A 21,497-nucleotide genomic window follows, 5' to 3' on the forward strand; every position below is an offset into this window, starting at 1 on the left:
TGTCTAATTGCATTTTAAGTGCTGTTCAAAATTCAAGTCCTGCCTATGAACATAATAGAGTTTAAGTACCAACTCTTGATTAAAAACCATTAAACTTAAATTTTGATGACTAAAACTTTACAGAAATCATGATCAATTATCAATCGCTACCAATTTCCCCAGTATTAGAAGCCTCTATAAGAAAGCTTTGCTTGCTTCATTAAAGGTCTTAACAATGTAAGATCGATCACTTGTTTTATATACAACTATACTGAGTCTGTGAAGGGTAAATGTGAGAGAACTTAAAAATATATATACGCATATGTTTTTAATAAAAAAAATAAAGACAAAAGAGATTTTAGGCACAGTGGAGTACAAGAAAAGGTATTATGTGGGAATAAGTTTCAGTATGTACTCTTAGTGTTCAGTTGAGATTGCCGTAACTGCTGGAGTGATTTACGAATACAACTTTGAGGGATGAGTTGTAAGCATTTAAGAAGCTGTGATTTCATTGCATTCAAACATCTTGTTCCATTTTCATGCTAGTTAATATTTTTCACTCTGTCATCTGAAATCTCTGGGGAAATAAAAGCCCCTTCCTGAAATTATTTTTAAAGCAATATCCAAATCTGAGAATTTTGATTTTTGTACCCACGGGAGTTACTACATTTGTTGTACTTTCAGACATTATTTATTTGCTCTGATCAAAACATATGAAGCACACCAGTAAGTACTTTGGTTAAAAATTAAAGGATCACTTTTTTCACATTAAAACCAAAGTATCTGGTCATGGTACATAGTATTTTGGCTTAAGTTTTGTTACTTCCACAGAGTAAACCACATTATCTGCTGTTTAATACTTTTGCCTCTGTTTGAAGAGAGAAGGAAATGTATTTTTGATTACTGGCACTCCAGAATTTAACTAAGGCATCAAGGTGGAATAAAAACCCCATTGAATCTTTCAGAAAACGAAGACTTAGTGATAAAAATGTTACCTATGGCCTTTTCTCCTTCCTGTATTTAATTTTAATGCGTCACTGATCCTTTTTTTGTTGCACTGATACGCCAATCTTTGCTAAACTTCTTATTACATAACAATATATGAACTGTATGATACTGTATGCCTACGTTCTGTTGACTTTGGCTGGTAGTGATGGATTTTTTTTTTTAATAGTCTGCTCCATTTTTTTTAAATGTTTTTAGTACAGTTCTAAAGCAGATGCTGAGGAGTACTCACTTTATATTTGTGTGTACTCCCTTCTTCTCTTCATCCTTTCGCCATTTTATTCTTTTAATCTTATTTTTACCTCCGAAGTCAGATTTAGATTGTTTTGTTAGGTATGACTATGGGATTTCAGATGAAAGCGATATGTTAACCAAACACAAGAAAGCAAAAAACTGAGTTGTAAACCATTTTTTCTGCTGTGTCCTCCTGTGGCCTTGGAAAAGCTGATTAAAATCAGCTGGTATTGTGTTTATGTAAATAAATTGTGTTTAACTGGTCACTGCAGGAGAAGAATGAAATGTGGGGGAAAAGGGAAAAAGGATAAACAGCAACATAGAATAAACAGCAACATAGAAGTTCTTAGTTCTCTGTAAGAAGAAAGTTCTTCTGATAATACTATATACACAAGAATTGATTTTCTCTATAATGTTCCTAGTATTAGCAACCTAACTGTGTCTTTCCTCCTTTGAAGAGTACAAGCAGGTATGCTATGTCCAGATCCCTGATCAGATAATGAAAAAACAAAATGTCACTTTCTAGCAAAAGTCATCACAACACCCAACAGCGCTTGGCGATGTGCGCTGAACATGCTATAGCCTTCTGTAGATACAGTTTCTAACAGCTGAATGACTCAATATTAAAGAGAAATAGCAAGTATTTCCCTTTGCGTGTTTTCCAGCTAGACTGTTACATATTATTGCCAGTACCGCGTACAGCTTGTTTGAATCTCCCTAAGATATGTTGAGTATGAGGGTATTTCTCTTTTCAAAATCAAAACCAGGCTTTGGTACTGTTTTAGAAAATACACTGGGAATTCCAAGTGATGTTGAATTTTCTACAGCTGGCCAAAGCAAAAATACCCTACTGGTTCTTTGCCCGTGGTATTTTAACAAAGGGGCTTTTATATTTAAAACTGTATATATAGACTCTTATAATGCTTGATGTACAGTTCACAAGGTTGGCTACAGGCCTGAATCAGAGCTCATTTATAGGGATTTTCCAGCAGGCTAACTCCACTATAAACTGTAGTGCTACCTTTTATGTGTTGCTACTGTGAAAACATAACAAAACCTCGCATTTAAAATTTACAGACTACCTAACATGGCAACAGCTGTTTCAGATCCCATTGAAATCCAAACCTGGTCACAGCAAAGTGTTAGAAGTCATACCAACCATACCAGTATTTTATTTAGATTGGTCAATGTGTCAGATTCATAATGCAGGGAACACCCATTGACTACCAATGAAATGGAACGAGTTTTTTATTTTCTTGTATTCTTTAATTTACTGACTTGGGGGTGGGGGTGGCGGGTTGTTTAAATACTATGTCTATTGTGCACAAGATGGGCTGATGCATGATGTAGCACCTGAAAAATCTTTGGTTGCTGTTGTGGTTTAGACACCCCAGTTCAGCCGTTAGAGCTTATTAGGAATGATTTTGCAAGCACAGCGGAGTTCTTTTGCACCTTTAGTTGGAGCACACATGTCTTGCTGCTTTGCCTAAAGACAAGCAGCTGCATTCACTTATTGATAGACCTCAGTTAATTTAGAAAGTAAGAAGGAATGCCTGCCCAAACAGCAGTGCACAGTACATGCTACTCAAAGCAATTTTAACGATCCTCGTTTTCCTGAAATTGGCAGGCCTCAGAAGGGTATCGAGCATTTTCTGCTGCAAGACAATCTCGGTGAAATCACAGCAAAGCGAAAATTCGGCTTGCGGTAGCTGCAGAGATATTGCAATAGCTTAAGGACAACCCTCACAGGTGTAATCCATTCTCTGTTGTTTATCAGTGAGTAAATTGCAGGTCTTCAATCAGCAACACCCGAGCAGGTAGCCTTGCTGAAACTTCAGGGTACTGGGCCGAGCGCAGCCGAGGCTTTGTCCGCTGACTCGATGGCAGACGGCAGGCTCTTCCTTGGCTTCAAGTTCTGGACGTTTCTCCCTGCTCCTCCCCTGCCGCAGGTTCTGGGTTAGGCTTCCGCAAGACGGCAGGTTTTCTGCTGCTTGGATAACGCGTTACAAGTCGGAAGAATAACGACGCAGCCCTAATTAGCTAGACTATGTTTTGCTGTGGAAGGCCAGCAGCGTGCGGCGGGCGCTGCCCGCGCTCTCCCCCGGCCGAGCCGCCCTACGCGCCGCTCGCGCCTGGCCGTTGGGGTTCGCTGTGCGCGCGGCCGCGGCCAACGGTCGCGCTCGGCGCTGCTAGGTGACGGCGGCGTCCCAACACAGCGGCGCCGCCTCGCCCGCGCAGTTATGGGCACCGAGCAGGTACCGGGGGCTGAGGGGGCACAGCGGGAGCCGGCAGCCCCGGGGCCGAGCTCTGCCCGGCCGCCCTGCCTCCTTCAGCCCGGAGCCGACGGCATCTGCCTCGGCTCTGGCAGGCGGGGGCTGGGGGTTCCGTGGCGGCCCTCGCCTTGTCGGGGGCTGTGGGGCAGGACTGGGTGCGGGGGAGCAGCGGGCGGGCTGAGGAGAAGTGCGCGGGCAGCGCTGGCTGTTCTCGGGGCGGAGAGCAGAATGTTCGGGTGCACCTGGCTAGCGGAGGGGGGCTTGCTCTCATCTGAAAAGTGTTGTTTTTCTTTTAAACCTTAAATAACAAGCTTGAATTAAGCTTCTGAAGTTACGCTTTTTATCCCTGACGCTTAGTTAAATGCTTGCTCTCTGTAAGAGGAGACCTGGTGGGGCAGCCGTGTTTGTAGAGAAAGGCTTCAGCACACTGTCCCATTAGGTGCAGGCTGGTTGTGACTGAAAAATTAAACCGTGGTGTCTGTGCTGTGAACTCCTTAAATCAGGTTTTTAGAAGCAACGTAGTCCTTCTTGCAGCTGCCCAGATTTCCTTTAATTACTTTAGCAGTGCAAATTTAAACAGATGTTTTTGGTTTGGGCTGCTTGCCTGTAGTGCTTTCGGAGAGAGTAGCTCTCTTCTAAAGGTATCCCATTATAAACCACAGAAATGAATTTCAGTCTTTAGCTTGGTACAGAATGTTATGTCATAAGTCCTCTCCCCATGTTTGTTTGTTGTTATTTTTTTGTTGTTGTTTTTCAAACATAAAGCATGAAGACATTTTGATTAATTTAGCTTATTTCCAGAATTGCAGGAAGCTTAAATGCTGAGGACAAATGCTAATAGAAGCTTTTAGCTGTGAATGTGGTTTTAAATCACTGAGCATTAACCAATACTAATTTGTATTATTTCTCTGGTGGCTTGATTGGGTTGTAGTTGGTTAATGTAATTATAAGGAAGAGTCTGCCCTCTTCAATTGTGGTGTTCTCCTGTTAGTAAGTCAATCCTGTTCTTTTAGTCTCTTTTGGTTTTGATGTCCTCGTTCAGATTTGTTTTCCTCTAATGAGATGTGTGAGATATTTTAAGTGAAATCATTCAGTAACGTCCTTCAGTGAATGAAAAGATCACCAATTGTTCTTCGATTGTGTTTATTCTTGAGGGGCATATTAGAGGGTGTGAGTTGGCTGCTCATAACTATCTGCGATAGTCCTCGCTGTCCAGGACTCTCTTTTTAATAGATCTTATTGCCAGGAGTAAGTTTGCGGTATAATATTTTAAAATATTGGCACTGTCTTCAGTAGAACTAATTTCAGTGCTGAGTTTATCAGTACCAGCAGTTCAGAGGTATAAGTTGTGGTGCTGAATTCTATGTTTTTCAACAAAAGACAATCTAAACAAAACTGTGTAATGTTGTATATAAAAACAAGGTATAGTTTTAGTAATTTATGTAGCCCTATTACTTGTAAAAATACCCAGGTTTCTGTTATTTGTTCCTAACTGGGAATCTAAGAATTAAGACTGTGGACGTTGTCACTGAGAGAAATAGGTAATACTCTTCCAGGAATTCAAAACCATTTTCTCCTATACAAAAGACACTTTTTTCCCCATCCATTCCCTTCAGAGGGTAGTAGATAGCATTCACCATCTGCTTTAGAATCTGGACTAGAGAAACAATGAGCTTTATACTTCAGTCTCATTGCTCAAGACACGGAGAACAACAAGCATGTGTATACTCAAAGTTCAGAATCACCTAAGGTGACTTTGCCTGAGCCAGCTCCGGTGCAGCAGCTGTAAAGCTGTTGACAAACCAGAGTCCATCAGATCACTGTTGAGATGGTTAGGGGGCTGGAGCACTTGGTGTATGAGGAAGGTCTGAGGGAACTGTGTGTGTTTGGCTTGGAGAAGAGAAGGTGGCGGAGGTATGTAGTTACTGTCTTCCAGTGCCTGAACCATAGAGAGAAAGGTGTCAGATTCCTCTTGGTGCTGTGTGGCAGCAGGAGGAGAGGCAACACTCTCAAGTTGCAGGGAGGGAAATTCTGACTAGGCATAAGGATGACATTCTTCATGGTGAGATGATTAAGCAGGGGAGAAGGTTGCCTGGAGAGGCAGTGGCTTTAGAGAACTTCAGATCTCAAGTGGACAAGGCCCTGTGCAATCTGACCTAACTTTTTGTAGTTAGTACTGCTTTGAGAAGGAGAGCGGTTAATCAGAGGCCCTTTTCAGCCTAATTTTTTCTATGATTCTATCATAGTGTGTTCATATAGACCTGTGTCCAAACCAGTCCAAACTCTGTCCATAGGCTACACTGGATCCTATAGGCTTATTGGCTTGGTAAGCAGTAGTTTTATGATGCAGTGCAGATATGCTATTAGGAGATGTATTCATGCTAGCATCAGAAAAGACGGGTAGCTGTTACGCAGTCTGTGGTAAGAATCTTTTTGCAGCTGAATATGTTAGACTACAGAGAAATAAATGGCTTCATATTTTCCCAGTAGAGTTACAACTGCTCCAATCACCACGCAAAAAACAGGCTTGTCATGTAAATCTTTCTGTATTGGTTATAATACTGCTTTTTCCCTCATTTATGCTGAAATAAGTTCATCATCTGTGTCACTGCAGACTATGAAACTGGTATGGGTGTTAGAATTTCGAGGTGTGAAAAATCTTGCACGTGGACCATGCCTAACTGGAAGATAGACTGGCAAGAGCATTAAATGAGGGACTGAAAGAGATACGGGGTTATTGTGGCAAAGTCTTCAGTCACCTTTTCTGTGATTGCCAAAAAGCTGGATTAAAAATACCAAAATTGGCCTGCTTGGTGTTTAGAGTACTTTAAGTCACCAGGCATTTTGATCTCTGTTCAAGGGGAAACCAGATGTGTTTAGTCTCGTTTGGGGAGAGAGAGGGGAAGGATGGAACTTTTGTTCATTAAATGAGTAGTGCTGCTGATTTTGAAAGAAGATACTTAAAACGTTTTGTTGTATGACTCCCTCTTGCATCTAGTGGTAGTCAAGGAGTTTCTCCCCATCATGTTCAGGGGAACAACTTAAGAGAGCTGGGATGAGTTTGCTGTCCTTTCACGAGTTGGACCACGGATTAGTTTATGAAGAGATTGCTAACAACTGTTAATGTATGTCCATACATATTTTATCACTGTCTGTGCTGGTTTTGGCTGGGATAGAGTTAATTTTCTTCATAGTAGCTAGTAGGGGGCTGTGTTTTGGATTTGTGCTGGAAACAGTGTTGGTAATTCAGGGATGTTTTTGTTATTGCTGAGCAGTGTTTACACAGAGTCAAGGCCTTTTCTGCTTCTCACACCACCCTACCCCGCCTGCGAGTAGGCTGGGGGTGCACAAGAAGTTGGGAGGGGACACAGCCGGGACAGCTGACCCTGACTGACCAAAGGTATATTCCATACCGTATGATGTCATGCTCAGAGTATAAACTAGGGGGAAAGCTGGCTGGGGGACCACTGCTTGGGGACAGGCTGGGCATCGGTTGGAGGCTGGGCATCGGTTGGAGGGTGGTGAGCAATTGTTTTCATTTGCATCACTTGTCTGTCTTGGGTTTTATTTATCTCTTTTTTTTGTTATTTTCCCTTTAATTACAATTTCTTATTATTATTTAATTTCATTTCATTTATTAAACTGTTCTTATCTCAATCCATGTGACTTATCTCTTCCCAAGTGACTAGTGACAGGACTAGAGGAGATGGCCTCAAGTTGCGCCAGGGGAGGTTCAGGCTAGATATTAGGAAAAAGTTCTTTACTGAGAGAGTAGTGAAACATTGGAATAGGCTGCCCAGGGAGGTGGTAGAGTCACCCTCCCTGGAGGTATTCAAGGAGCGTGTGGATGTGGCATTGTGGGATGTAGCTTGATGGACATGGTGCTGTGTGGTGTTGGGTGGGTTGGTTTTTGGTGTGTTGTGCCTTGTTGTTGTTGTGTGGTGGTTGGCTTGCGTGGGTTGTTTGGTTTTTTTTTTTGGGTTTTTTTTTGTTTTTTTTTTTTTTTCAGGTTGGACTTGATGATCTTACAGGTCTTTTCCAACCGTAGTGATTCTGTGATTCTGTGATTCATGAGCTTTCTGACTTTTACTTTTCTGATTCTCTTCCCCATCCCACTGGGGGAGGGGGAGTGAGCGAGTGGCTGCGTGGTGCTTAGTTGCTGGCTGGGGTTAAACCATGACACTGTCAAATTCCTGTATTTTAAAGGAGGTTTTCTTTGGAGCCTGATTTGATTTTTGGCTCACTTGGGAATTGCTGGAGTTTATCCTTTGCTGCAAAATTAATTTAAATAGTTAAGTGCCTAAAACTTGCGTGAGTTCTACACCACAGCAACTGTATTGCAAATGATAGCCAACCCGACTTGTTTAAGGGTAGTTCGGGTATGTCTACACAAACTTTCTGTGCTTTGTGTCTTTCCTCCATTACAGCCTTTGCATAAGACACAAAGCAGAAGGAGGATGGCTGTAGCATAGATACGCAGTATTGCTGCAAGTGCAGCTGCATGGAAAGAGGTGGTGTGGGCAGTGCCGGGGTATTGGTGGTGGTGTGAAACAAGGAGAAATAGAAGAATAGCCAAAGGTAGTTGTGTTATAGCCAATTTTAAATAATTTTACAACTACATTGTCTTGTTTGTTTATAGGAAGGTGTTGTACCTTGCTAAAATGTGTTAGCTGGAGTCCTGGGCATAGTCAGAGAGTGCTTTTGGACAGACAGCTTTGATGTCTGATGCTAAGGGATCAGCGTTATGAAAAAGCAGAGAATACTGGACTTTCGTAAATGAAAGTTTATGGATTAGAAAAAAAGGACCATTTTGTGTTTTAAAAAATGTTGACTGAAGAATAAGAATCAAAATTGAATGATAGAATGATAAAATTGAATGATAGAATGAAATGATAGAATTCTCAATTCTTGGCGAAGTAAGGAGGGGGATCAGCAATACCACTACCATGGACTTCTGGAGGGCAGACTTCAGCCTGTTCAGGACACTGGTTGAGAGGGTCCCTTGGGAGATGGTCCTGAAGGGCAAAGGGGTCCAGGAAGGCTGGACGTTCTTCAAGAAGGAAATCTTAAAGGCGCAGGAGCAGGCAGTCCCCATGTGCTGTAAGAAGAGCCGGCGGGGAAGACGACTGGCCTGGCTGAACAAGGAGCTTTTGCTGAGACTCAGGAAATAAAGGAAAGTTTATCACCTTTGGAAGAAGGGGCAGGCAACTGAAGAAGAATACAGGGACCTCGTTAGGTCATGCAGAGAGGAAATTAGAAAGGCAAAAGCCATCTAGAGCTCAATCTGGCCACAGTCGTAAGGGATAACAAAAAATGCTTCTATAAATACATTAACAACCGAAAAAGAGCCAAGGAGAATCTCCATCCTTTACTGGATGCGGGGGGGGAACATTGTCACCAAGGATGAGGAGAAGGCTGAGGTACTTAATGCCTTCTTTGCCTCAGTCTTTAACAACCACACCAGGTATCCTCAGAGTATTCAACTCCCTGAGCTGGAAGACAAGGATGGAGAGCAAAATAAACTCCCTGTGATCAGGGAGGAAGCAGTTAACGACCTGCTATGCCACCTGGACACACACAAATCTATGGGGCCTGATGAAATCCATCCAAGGGTGCTGAGGGAGCTGGCGGAGGAGCTTGCCAAGCCACTCTCCATCATTTATCAACAGTCCCAGTTAACAGGGGAGATCCCGAACGACTGGAGGCTTGCCAGCGTGACGCCCATCTACAGGAAGGGCCGGAAGGAGGATCCGGGGAACTACAGGCCTATCAGCCTGACCTCCTGATTATGGAGAGGTTCATCCTGAGCGCGCTCACAGGGCATGTGCAGGACAACCAAGGGATCAGGCCCAGCCAGCACAGGTTCCTGAAAGGCAGGTCCTGCTTGACTAACCTGATCTCCTTCTATGACCAGGTGACCCGCCTAGCGGATGAGGGAAAGGCTGTCGACGTTGTCTACCTGGACTTCAGTAAAGCCTTCGACATTGTCTCCCATAGTATTCTCCTGGAGAAGCTGGCGAATCATGGCTTAGACAGACATACTCTTCACTGGGTAAAGAACTGGCTGGACGGCCGAGCCCAGAGAGTTTTGGTGAATGGAGCGAAATCCAGTTGGTGGCCGGTCCCAAGTGGAGTCCCCCAGGGCTCAATTTTGAGACCGGTCTTGTTTAATATCTTTATTGATGATCTGGATGAGGGGATCGCGTGCACCCTCAGCAAGGTTGCAGATGACACCAAGTTGGGTGGGAGTGTTGATCTCCTTGAGGGTCGGAAGGCTCTGCAGAGGGATCTGGACAGGCTGGATCGATGGGCCCAGGCCAATCGTTTGAGGTTGAACAAGGCCAAGTGCCAGGTTCTGCACTTTGGCCACAACAACCCCAGGCAATTCTGCAGGCTTGGAGATGAGTGGCTGGAAAGCTCCCCCACAGAAAAGGACCTGGGGATGTTGGTTGACAGCCAGCTGAATATGAGCCAGCAGTGTGCCCAGGTGGCCAAGAAGGCCAACAGCATCCTGGCCTGTATCAGAAATGGTGTGGCCAGCAGGAGTAGGGAGGTGATCGTGCCCCTGTACTCTGCGCTGGTGAGGTCTCACCTCGAATACTGTGTTCACTTTTAGGCCCCTCACTACAAGAAGGACATTGAGGTCCTGGAGCGTGTCCAGAGAAGGGCGATGAAGCTGGTGAGGGGTCTGGAGTGCAAGTCTTCTGAGGAGGGGCTGAGGGAACTGGGGTTGTTCAGTCTGGAGGAGAGGAGACTGAGGGGAGATCTTACCGCTCTTTACAGTTACCTGAAAGGGGTTTGCAGAGAGGTGGCTGTTGGCCTCTTCTCCCAAGTGACGAGTGACAGGACAAGAAGAAATGGCCTCAAGTTGCACCAGGGGAGGTTTAGGCTGGATATTAGGAAAAATTTCTTTACTGAGAGAGTGGTGAGACACTGGAATAAGCTGCCCAGGGAAGTGGTGGAGTCACCATCCCTGGAGGTGTTCAAGGAACACGTAGACGAGGCATTGTGGGACATGGTTTAGTGGGCGTGGTGGTGTTGGGTTGATGGTTGGACTTGATGATCTTACAGGTCTTTTCCAACCTTTGTGATTCTGTTGAAAAAATTGTTTATTTGCATTATTTCATGGTATCTTGTAATGCTTTAATGTATATCTTGGCAAAAAGGTAACATAAATGCTTCCCAGCCTAAAATTAATTTTTCAGAGCTGTGATGTTTCAAAGGCATTTGAGAAAGTTGAATACTACATGGAAACACTCTAGGAAGAATAGGGGAAGTGATATGAAATTGTATGTGTGAAAATTATTATATAAGAGATAAAAATGGAATTATAACTAGATTACAAGTTTAAGTATTCCTGGAACTCTAATATTGGTAGTAATATAAATGTCTAGTTGTGACTTTCCTGTTGTTTTTGTTTTTTTTTCAAGCCCAGTCCAAGTGGCAAAGGGAAGTTGGCAAAGAGAACAGTGAACTTACTACCAGAGTTGTCCCAGGTAGTTTTGTTGGCTTGTTTTAGTAAGGTTTCATTTTCAAATGTGTGTCACAGCATGGTTATGTAAAGACCATGGTTCTCATTCAAATACATGCTGAGGTGTATATTCTCTTGCTCTGCACTATGTATGTATATTATATCTGTATGTGGAGCATTTTTTATATTTCAATATTTGGAAAACATTGAAAGCGGAGTATTTGAACAAGTTTGAAAATATTTAAGTAAGGTATAAAAGTAGAGAGTTTACAAATATGACTTATAAATTTAACATGTTTATCTCTAATGGTCTGGATATTTAGAATTTGAGGGCAACATATAAGCAGTAGTTTTTTTGTATGACTTTTATGCTGCCTTATTCCTGCTGTATATTAGGCTACAATTTCTTTGATTTCCTATATGTAAGAAGTCTTGAAGTGTGTGTTAGTAGCACCTACAAGAAGTATAAAACTAAAATACAAAGTATTTATTCCAGGCAAGGTCTAAACCACTGTGGCAGCAGACTTGTCCTTCATTCCATCTAAGCAAAGAACAGAAAGATGATGAGTCAGATGAGTTTACTGTAAAAAATGAGTATTCACCTGGTAAGTTTAACATTTTTAGTACTACTAAAGGAAATCTCTCAGAAACATACACGAGTGATACATTTGAATTTTTTTTTTAATTTAATTTCAAAATGTGTTTTCTGCAAGGAGACTATTTGAAGGTGAGATGCAAGAGACACAAGGTACAGGATTCTAGAGATAGTGAAGCAGGTGCTGGACCATCAACTTCTACATTGCAGAGCAGCAGTCATCTGAAAAAAAGACATGAAGGTTTCAGAAGTACTCTTGTTGACATTATATTGTGAGTTTCCTTATCTTTGAATAATGTGTTTTTCCTTTTTGATAGATGAACCAAATTTTTAAATTAAATTATTTTAGAATTTTTAAGATGGCAAGTTGAAAGTATGTATATGAGCATGAACTATATCACCAATTTTAGAAGCTGAACCTTAGCAAGTAAAATACAAACTTGGTCACATGCTTCAGCATTCTTTTTGAAGCAGAACGTCTTGCACTCATTGTAAAGTTTTGCCAGTTCCCTTTTTTTGTTTTGTTTGTTCAAAACCCACGTGTAGGATGGCTATATATTACTTATTCCAGTAAAATATATCTGAAGAATGTGATGCATACTCTTAATTTGGTTTGTTTTTTTGTCTCAGACAGCAAGACCTTACTGAAGAACAGCTTTCAACCCTTGATGGAACCCAGCCTCCAAGAGCAGATTCTTCTACACCAATAGAGAAAGACATTTTGGTAGCTAAAGAGTGTTTTCTAGAATATTAAATGAAATACAATGCCAGTCATTTATTGTAAATATTGACAAGATGATTGACACAGTGAGAGGTGACTGACAGTGACATACTCTTCCTCTATTAGTTTTGCACAATATATTATTTATAGTGTTACTCTTGAGAATAGAGCATTAGGAAAGTATGGATGATTCAAAGAATTGCAGAGTGGAATAGTAACTGGAGGATAACCAATGTGAGGAAGTAATAAATGAATCTTTTCTACATTTGCTGAAGGTGAGAATAACTTGCAAGGAAGGGTGCACTGCTTTGTCTGAGCAGATAGAATCCATAAGACAGTTCTCTTTGGGTTACCCTCACCTAAGGGCTAGGATGTTCTTCATTCACATTCTCATTTAAGATACCTTGTATGACACAATTGTATACATAATTTTGTGATTTATCTATATTTAAAATAGATTAAGTTCATTTTGGGTTAAATTGATTGAAATAGATTCATGTGTTACTTCCTGATGTTAGTAATCTTCCAGTTGATACTCTATTCTGCATTTCTTTGAATATGGGCTGATATGTTTCTTCATCTTTGTTTCCTTTAATGCTCTGAGGTTTTGTTAATCAGATTTCACATGCCTGTATAAATGCTGGCATAGAAGCAGATGTACTTATTTGTGGTTATACATTCATATTCTGAGCAATGCATTGGCTGTATGTTGCATATCCACACAAAACTCTGCGGAATGCATGGCTTGCTTTTTGAATATATGGTCCAGCCCCAGGGCTAATGGATAATAATGTCAGCACTGCAATGATGGGATAGATGAGTATATGTATTGAAAATTTATTTAAGGAAAAGGTTGGTACTGGGACAGTGCAAAGGAGAGGCATCTCAGCGGAATTGTAGAATTGTAAAAGCAAAATAAAAGCCGGATTTTTATGACTTATGTCCATTCCTCAATGAAATTTTTGTTATCTAGCTCTTAACAGAGAAATGGAATGAGGCTTACACTGCTATACTCTGTTTTTCTATCTCAACAGCTTTTTATTGTTATTCTACCCACTAGTGTTTGGCAGGCTGATGAAAGTATTAACATCAGTTTTGGTGATGTATATGTAATTTACAACATAAATCAGTACTTAGTACTAATTACATTTATTTTTATTAAATAAGCCCATATGTCTAGCAAAACCTGTAGTAGCAATGACTATCTAGTACTGGACTTAACTGATACGTCTTATTCTTTTATCCTGCAGAAATACTACTATTACATTCGCCATGGAATTGATGCTGCAAATGTGGCCCCAATGGATGAGTCATGGCTAGACCACATCTTAGCTTTAATTCCACAACATCTGAAAGTACTTGATGAAAGTATACATACACTGACTGACGAAATAAAAGAAGTCTATCTTCTGAGTGTAAAAAAGGCTATAGGTAGATTTCTAGGAGTTTACTTGCATTTTCTCCTAAGTTGCTAATATTCGGAAGCATTCATTGTTGAGTGCTATTCACTGCTGAGAGCTACCATTGTGGAAGAGTTATATAAAAGTGCTCTCCTGCATGTTAGAGGTAGATTTTAATAAAAAGAATGCTCAGGTTTTCTTATCCTTGTAATGACCAAAGATAATATTATTCATTATTTTTGATCTTTCAACACTTTTAAAAAACATTACTTTATTTTATAAATCCCTATTTAGTAGTATAGCTTTCTCCTAAATCCCTTTTCATGTATATCTAGATAAAACACTTCATTGAAATGAGTTGTGCATTTGGATGTTTTGGTTGAGACATTGAGGTGCTGGAGCATGTCCAAAGAAGAGCAACAAAGCTGGTGAAGGGTCTGGAGCACAAGTCTTATGAGGAGCGGCTGAGGGAACTGGGGTTGTTTAGCCCGGAGAAGTGGAGGCTCAGGGGAAACCTTACCACTCTCTACAACTACCTGAAAGGAGGTTGTAGCGAGGTGGGTGTCTGTTTGTTTTCCCAAGTGACAAGTGATAGGATGAGAGGAAACAACCTCAGATTACACCAGGGGAGGTTTAGATTGGATATTAGAAAAAATTTCTTCACCGAAAGGTTTATCAAGGGTTGGAACAGGCTGCCCTGGAAAGTGGTTGAGTCACCATCCCTGGAGGTATTTAAAAGATGTGTAAATGTGGCGCTTAGGGACATGGTTTAGCAGTGGACTTGGTATTGTTAGATTTATGGTTGGACTTGATGATCTTAAGGGTCTTTTCCAACCTGAATGATTCAATGATTCTATTCCTTCAGTAAGCTTATTTTGGCTTTTGTTTTCTTTCTTTTTTTTTTTTCTATACTTTTTTCAGTTGACTTTGTTCTAAGAGACACCAGGGAAAAAGATGAAGACAAGAGGAAAGACTTTGTTCTACCTCATCGAGCAGAGTAAGAAAATACATTTATTCAAAAACACTGACTAGAGTGGGATAGAATAGCATGTATAAGAAACAGTCTTAATACTGGTAGTCAATGTCAGCCATAAATTAGACTTAGTTATTAGTTATGTAAATTCAAATAATGATTGTACAGCATCTTTGGAAAAACCTTGGAAAATATGTGTCTACCTTGAAATGTTGTTTGGAATTAGTTTTGTTTAGCTGTGCTTAACTGGTAAGAAGTCTCACAATTAGTCCCACAGCATTTGATATAGCAGGCCAAATGCTTATGTATAAACTGCATTGCAATCAATGGAACAATGTCACGTTCTGCACAGATTTCACTGAAGCTCTGTCTTATTTACAGATTGTGACAGTTTGGCTCAATACATACAGGTTTAAGAATGTCATAAATACAGACTGTTTTGTTTCTCAGAACAATTCAGCAACATGTAGTATAAACAGCGATAGATACCTAGCTTTTCTGGCTGAGTTTTCCAGTATGCAGCAACCTCCGTACTGGAGTGGATGGATGTGGCCTTTGTTCAGAGTAATGGACTATCTCTGTTCCATTCACACTTGCCTTAAAAAGTCTGCAGTCTACGGAAAGCAAGTGTAGTGCTGCTATCAGGATCATACATCTGGCCAGTGTGGATCAGCCTACCTAGTATCAAATTTCCCAGAATATACTTTAATTCTTCCTGAGATGTGAAAGTGAAGAGGTACCTCCTTCATAGTTACAGCCAAAAACTGATAAAATAAACTGCCTTGTAGAGGAATGAAATCTTACAAATGCTGCAGAAACAGAACATTTCCACTGGTATCAACCAGGCGCTGTATTGGGGGTAGCGTTACTGAGTGATTTTAAAAACAGAAAAGGTTTTGTTATGAATAATTTCTGGCCTGTGGTTTGAGGTAGCTGCTTTTAAATATCAAATGTAGGCATTAGAATATAGTAGAAGGGCGTGGCTGTGACAGATGCTACTTAAGCAATTTGCGTCTTAAAAAGAGAGACAATATGGGATGAATTTATTGTTATTATTGTATCCCCTGGGTAAGAGGCCACCCTACATCTGATTCTTTGTAGATCTTCTATATCTGTTAGGAACTGTGTAGGACCTCACAGTAGTTTGTATATAAGCTTATGTCACACGCTTACATGCAAATCCAAAAGTACAAAATTCTCCTAGTAGAAAAATCATTGGTAAAACAGTTTTATTCCATTAATGGTATTTGAAATACGAAACTTTCTTCTAAAGAAGAATGTAAGATAGATGTGGAAAAACTTGAAGCTTTTTAACTTCCTGTAGCTACTTTTTCTGTTTCCTATAGAATACAGATTCACTGAGAAATTGAGAAAAGTTTTATTTTATATCAGAAATCTTTTTTTTTGATAGGTGTTCATTATGAAAATGGGAACAAAAATATTACAAATATATGACAAATTTGTCAGGAGTGTTTTTGCTTTTCCCTTGCAACCTAAAAGTTGCAGTTTATACTTCTGAAGTTGCAATGCTTAATATTTTAATAGTAAAATTAGATTGCCTGTAGAAAATAATAATTTTTAAAGCAAAAAAGGCTATGAGTATGTTAAACCCCCCACTAAAATAGCTTAATGTTTTTAAAAATTTGAAAGCAGACAACTGAGTTTACAAAAAGGTTCTAAATTTGAGTTTTTACAGATTTGATGTGATGAGCATAAACACAGATACTATATATTGTAGCAAATTGCACATTAATTGACTTAAATACATTATATACGTATAATAATTTTATTACATGCTAAATATAAGGAACCACGAATAGGTTACAGATCTCTTAAGGTTTGGCCAATGTTTCTCTCATATTATTTCTTTTTTTTTGTACAGTGGTGAATATTGGAAGGCTTTTTTTCATATCTGAATAACGAGCAGAAATCTAGATTTATTTCCTGAATTCTGTGCTTTCTGGGATGCAAACAATTATCTTAAAGCAAACATATAAATATTTCAGTTCTTAGCACAGCTACATTCATCCTACTGTTTCTTGTTGGTTTTGTGGTTTTTTTTTTTTTTTTTTAGAATAGAAATAGTGCCAAAACCTTGGAACAAGTCTTTCTTGTCAGCATGCAGTTACCTGAAGGAAAATTTGCATGCAATAAATCCTTCAATGCTTGCTGTTCTGAACTTATGGGAGACCTCATTTAAGTAAGTGTTATCTATATCTCTTAGATTTCAGCAGCTCAATGATTTCAGAATCTATATAGGGAAATAATGGATGGTGAGATCTTCAGATTTCCAAGTTGCCCTATTGAATTTGGGACTGCTACAGTATGTACATCTGAACGCTGATCATGGATACGATGGCTTTGTTCAAAAGCCATTATCCCAAATATATTTGTCTGTGTTTGCTCTAACTTTATGCTTTGAAGAGTTTCTGCCAACTTTGCTTCTACAGAGGTCAAACTTTCTTATCTGTACTTCCCCAGAAATCACATGGAACGCTTTGCCATCTTCATTTCCTTTGGTATCTAGGCAGTTGTACGCAAGAAGCTACACGTGAAAGTTGAATAGTTTAGCCATTTTGTACTTGGTTTTCTTTAGAGCTTGGGTGAAATGCCATCTGGACCTGGCAATTTGTGATTTTGGTTTTTGGTTTGTTCTTTTTCTACAGCCTGTTCCACTGACACTTTGATTTGAGACACCATATTGCTTGTACAGAAAGGCTCCAGAATGGAGCTGCTATGATCTTCTCTAAGCCCTCTTTTTTTTTTTTTTTCCCCCTCTTCATTACCTTACAGACTGTGGCAAGCTTCCTGCCTCTGACATGTTTGAAAAATAATTTATTTTTGGATATGACTTCCCATTTTTAAATAGTCTTTCTTGGTTTTAGTATAGTTCCTTAATCTCTGTTTAAATTTTACACTTTTTTTTGGTCTTTCTCAGATCACGAATATTCAAAACAGTCTGTCTCCAAGAAGAGAAGGGTTGCTGTCTTGCCTAGCAGTGCATTTATGTTTTTTCCTCTTATCTGATTAACAAGGGAAAAAGGCATTAGATGGGTTATTTTCTGCTTCCCAGAGTAGACCAAACTGCTTGCTTATTTCTTGACTGGTGATACAAAAGAGAATGAACTGACTTGTCCAGACCAGGTGCAAGGAGTGGTGTTTTTTCTTAATTTTTGTTATCTCTGCTAAGTAGCAGACAAAATTCAGACAATGTCTTTTAGTTATATAAAAACTGAAAATTATTTTGAAGCTAGGTTTAGATGGTTATTTATTTATTTTTACATTGGTTTTAGAATATTTGTAAAAATCCATCCAGCCCTAGAAAAGAATGCTATTTAACGCATTCAGAATTTTTAATGTTTGATCCTATATAATGAGTAACATATACACAAACTGTGATTCAAAAATAGTTAATACGCTCAAATGTAGTAATTACTACTTCAATTTAAGACCATGCATACAGACAGTACTGCAGTGCTTGTATTTGGTTGTTCTTAAACAATAGAAGCTAATTTTTGAAATTAACATGATTTTTAAGTGTTTAGAATACATTCAAAAACCGTTTGTTTGAAACGTGAAATATGAAAAAAGTTGGAAACAAAAGAATAAAAACCAAGATACAGTGAATACGCATCTAAAATATTAATGTTATATTCTGTTTCAGAAATTTACGCCTTATTGATACAGAAATATTTCACGATAAACAAGAATCTGAGGAACTCTCATTTTTCCAGAATAAAGTCATGAAGGAAATTGGAAAATCCAAAGTGATTCTATCTAAGAAGTATGATCCAGTGTATCCATATGTTTTAAGTTACATGGGAATCTTTAACTTTTTGTTCAGCTGTTTTTGAAAATCTGAACTTTCTGGAGGCAGAAGGAATGATCCATTTTAATAATACATATTAAAGAAAGAGATGCAGTGTTATGAAATGCTTTGAGGCCTATGAATGAAAACTGCTGTGTAAATATTGAGCATGTTATCATGATTTGTGCGGTTTTCTTATTCTGAATTTTGGTGTGACATTTTGCTCACTTCTTAGAGTGATACTAACAATATACGTGTTTTGGTCAGTTATGACAAAAGCTTTTATTTTGTGGACACATTTGTGCTGGACAAATGAGAAAACAAAACGTTACTACTATCAATAATTTATTATATTTTAGAATATAAACTGTGTTATAAGTTATAGAATAAGACTTGCCCCATCCCTACTTCATACAAAGTAAATGTCTCATTGATAGGAAGATTAACCTAGTTTCACATCAGTAACAGGATCTCTGTAGCATATCTATTGATGGTTTTGGAATTTCAGTTTGTATATTCTCAGTTTTGTAGCTGTTTCTGAGAGCAGAGTCATCTGAAAAATGTTATATTAATGAGATTCGTTGACTTTAGAGATTATGACTAAGATTTTCAAAAGGAAAGTGTTTGTATACCATAATGTTTGTATATTCAGTCTGAGATATTTTAAAAGAAGAAAGGCAGTTTTCTTGGTAGTGCACTCAGTATGCTGCAGTTAAGTTTTCAAATAAAACATCAAAATTGCTAGGTCTTTTTTAGATATTTGTGGCCAAATTGTATTGTTTGTATGCATCTGATCTTTCTTTAACGAATAATGCTTGATTCCTGCAGTTATGTATTACTGCATTTTCACTATTTCAGGTTTTAATTAAATAAAACAACTGTCGAGACTACTATAGTCTCAAATACTTGGTTTTTCATGCTATTAACCTTGAAGTTTTTTATTTCCATACTTGTCTATGATTCTGCTATGTATTGCCTTTACCATTTTCAGATGTATTTCTTCCTGACCCTGAAGATACCTTTCTGCTCTTAACTGAAGGCTGCCCACTTTTGTACTTTCTTCCTTCCTATTTCCCAGCAACGCCAGAGCCAATTTCATTTTGGTTAAGGGCAACTGGGCAGAATTCCCTTTGGATTGCTTTCACATTTTAACATCTACTGAGGTTACAAGGATACACAACCTCTGGGACTGAAGTATGCTGCCTGTGAAGCCTTTCTGGCCTGAGAAATAGGAGACCAAAGCAAGATAGCAAAGTTGTCTGTCATAGTATCTTATATTTTAAATATGCTTCCACAAGAATAGATAACATTTTCAGAGACATGATTCCTTAGAATTTCAAGATACTACCATATGACCTACATAAGTTAAACTATAGTTTCCCAAGTATACTGCAGCATCTTTTGACTACATGTGATATAAGCATTTATAGCAATTAACTTAAAACCACAGGTGTTTTAATGCTAATCACTTGAAAAACTTAAAAATATTATATTCTTTTAAGGTGGTTTCCAGAAGTGCAGAAAATCTTTTACCAAGGTAATAAACGAAAACAAGTACCCAGCAATGCCAGCATCACTAAATTAGAGTCTTTCTTCGGCTGTGCTGCCACTTTAATGACTTGTCAACTGCAGCAGTTACTTTTACATTCAATTCAAGAGTTTACAGATTTAATTGTTCAACCTGCAGTAAGTAGACTTTCATGCGCACACTAGCAGCATTGTTTATCCATGTACATGCAATTTGTTTCCTGTTTATTTTGCTTCTTTTGAAAAAAATAATAGGAAAAAAAGTAAGAACTCTGATGGCAGGTGCTTTCTGGAACAAAAGGAATAATATTTTAGGAATGCATTATTTATTAAGTAGATTTAAAATAACTTTTGTAGTGTAAGAAGGGAAATATCAACATGTTTTAAATCTGGTATCTTCAAGAACACACTGCAGTCAGTTAGACATGCAGTAGAAAATCATTAATATAAAGCCTGTTTGCATCTTGCACTAGTGCTTTCTCTCCATAATACCCATCTGTGAAGGAGTCTTATCTTCTCTCTGCTATTAGTAGGTGTCTGCTACATGCCTTGGCAGAATAGCTCTTGGGGGGGGAAAAAAAAGTATGTAAAGAAAGAGTTTCTCTTTTGCACTCACATAATGTTTATTGTAGAGGTAAATATTTCCCCCGATATTTGGTGTCTTGGAGTGCAACTGGATCTTTGTTCAGCTTTTTGTTACTACAGCCTTGCCATCAAATATCCACAGAACTCTGGCTCCAGATAATATTGATGAAAAAACATGCAGAGGATGTAAGGAATCATGTTGTGGAAGCAGAGTATACATTTTCATTCCTACTCCCCTGTAATTGCTTTGTATACTTCTGAGTTAAGTGAATTTTGATGTCTACAGTACTGTTTTCTGTTATTATTAGTAATAGGTATGTATTTTCTAATCTTATCCTTCCTAATGGTGATCCTGTGCTACCTAGGAGTGATAAAATGCTTCCTCATGTTTCCTGATTAAATTTTAGCATAGTTAGAATATGTTAGCAGATGTGGGAAAGTTAAGAGATGTCTGATCCAGATTAAAGATATGATGAAAAATCAAATTATGCCACCAAGGACAAAAGGATATACAAATTTTCATACTGGAATACATGGGAATCCATACTGCAAATATAACTGTCATAACTCAGTTTAGTTTTTGTGGATCAGATTATTTTTAGCAAATGAAATTGGATGTAACACTTTTTTTTTAAGGTTAGTAGATTCATAGTGACTGCTCGAGATGATGAACACATGTACTGCTGTACACATAATAATTCATATATTGCTATACTTGTGAGGGCTACTACTGTAAAGCTACTCTGCCTCAGTCTGCGCTAACAACTTTGTAAGTTGGCTGCTGTATAGAGGATGCCTCTTGTGCCTGCTAAAAATAAGATTGTATTTCATCTTAATGAACATCAGTTTATATTAATTTTATCAGAGACATACTTCCTATTTGCACAAGTATTTTTGTTAGTATTATGGCATGTCATTTGCAATTG

The 21,497-nt window shown here is 38.9% G+C and overlaps 1 protein-coding gene across 1 annotated transcript in view; it reads left to right on the forward strand.

Annotated features, from left to right (window-relative positions):
- Positions 1-3,458: 3,458 nt before the first annotated feature.
- The window catches only part of DNAH7 (dynein axonemal heavy chain 7), a 118,545-nt gene continuing 100,506 nt past the window's right edge, over positions 3,459-21,497 (forward strand). The window contains 10 exon segments of the mRNA XM_059820665.1: positions 3,459-3,473; positions 10,922-10,987; positions 11,459-11,567; positions 11,676-11,829; positions 12,188-12,281; positions 13,529-13,709; positions 14,600-14,675; positions 16,726-16,851; positions 18,316-18,435; positions 19,962-20,145. Coding sequence (XP_059676648.1) covers positions 3,459-3,473; positions 10,922-10,987; positions 11,459-11,567; positions 11,676-11,829; positions 12,188-12,281; positions 13,529-13,709; positions 14,600-14,675; positions 16,726-16,851; positions 18,316-18,435; positions 19,962-20,145 — 1,125 coding nt within the window.

The sequence above is a fragment of the Gavia stellata genome, chromosome 8 (genome assembly GCF_030936135.1).
Source record: "Gavia stellata isolate bGavSte3 chromosome 8, bGavSte3.hap2, whole genome shotgun sequence".
Lineage (NCBI taxonomy): Eukaryota > Metazoa > Chordata > Aves > Gaviiformes > Gaviidae > Gavia > Gavia stellata.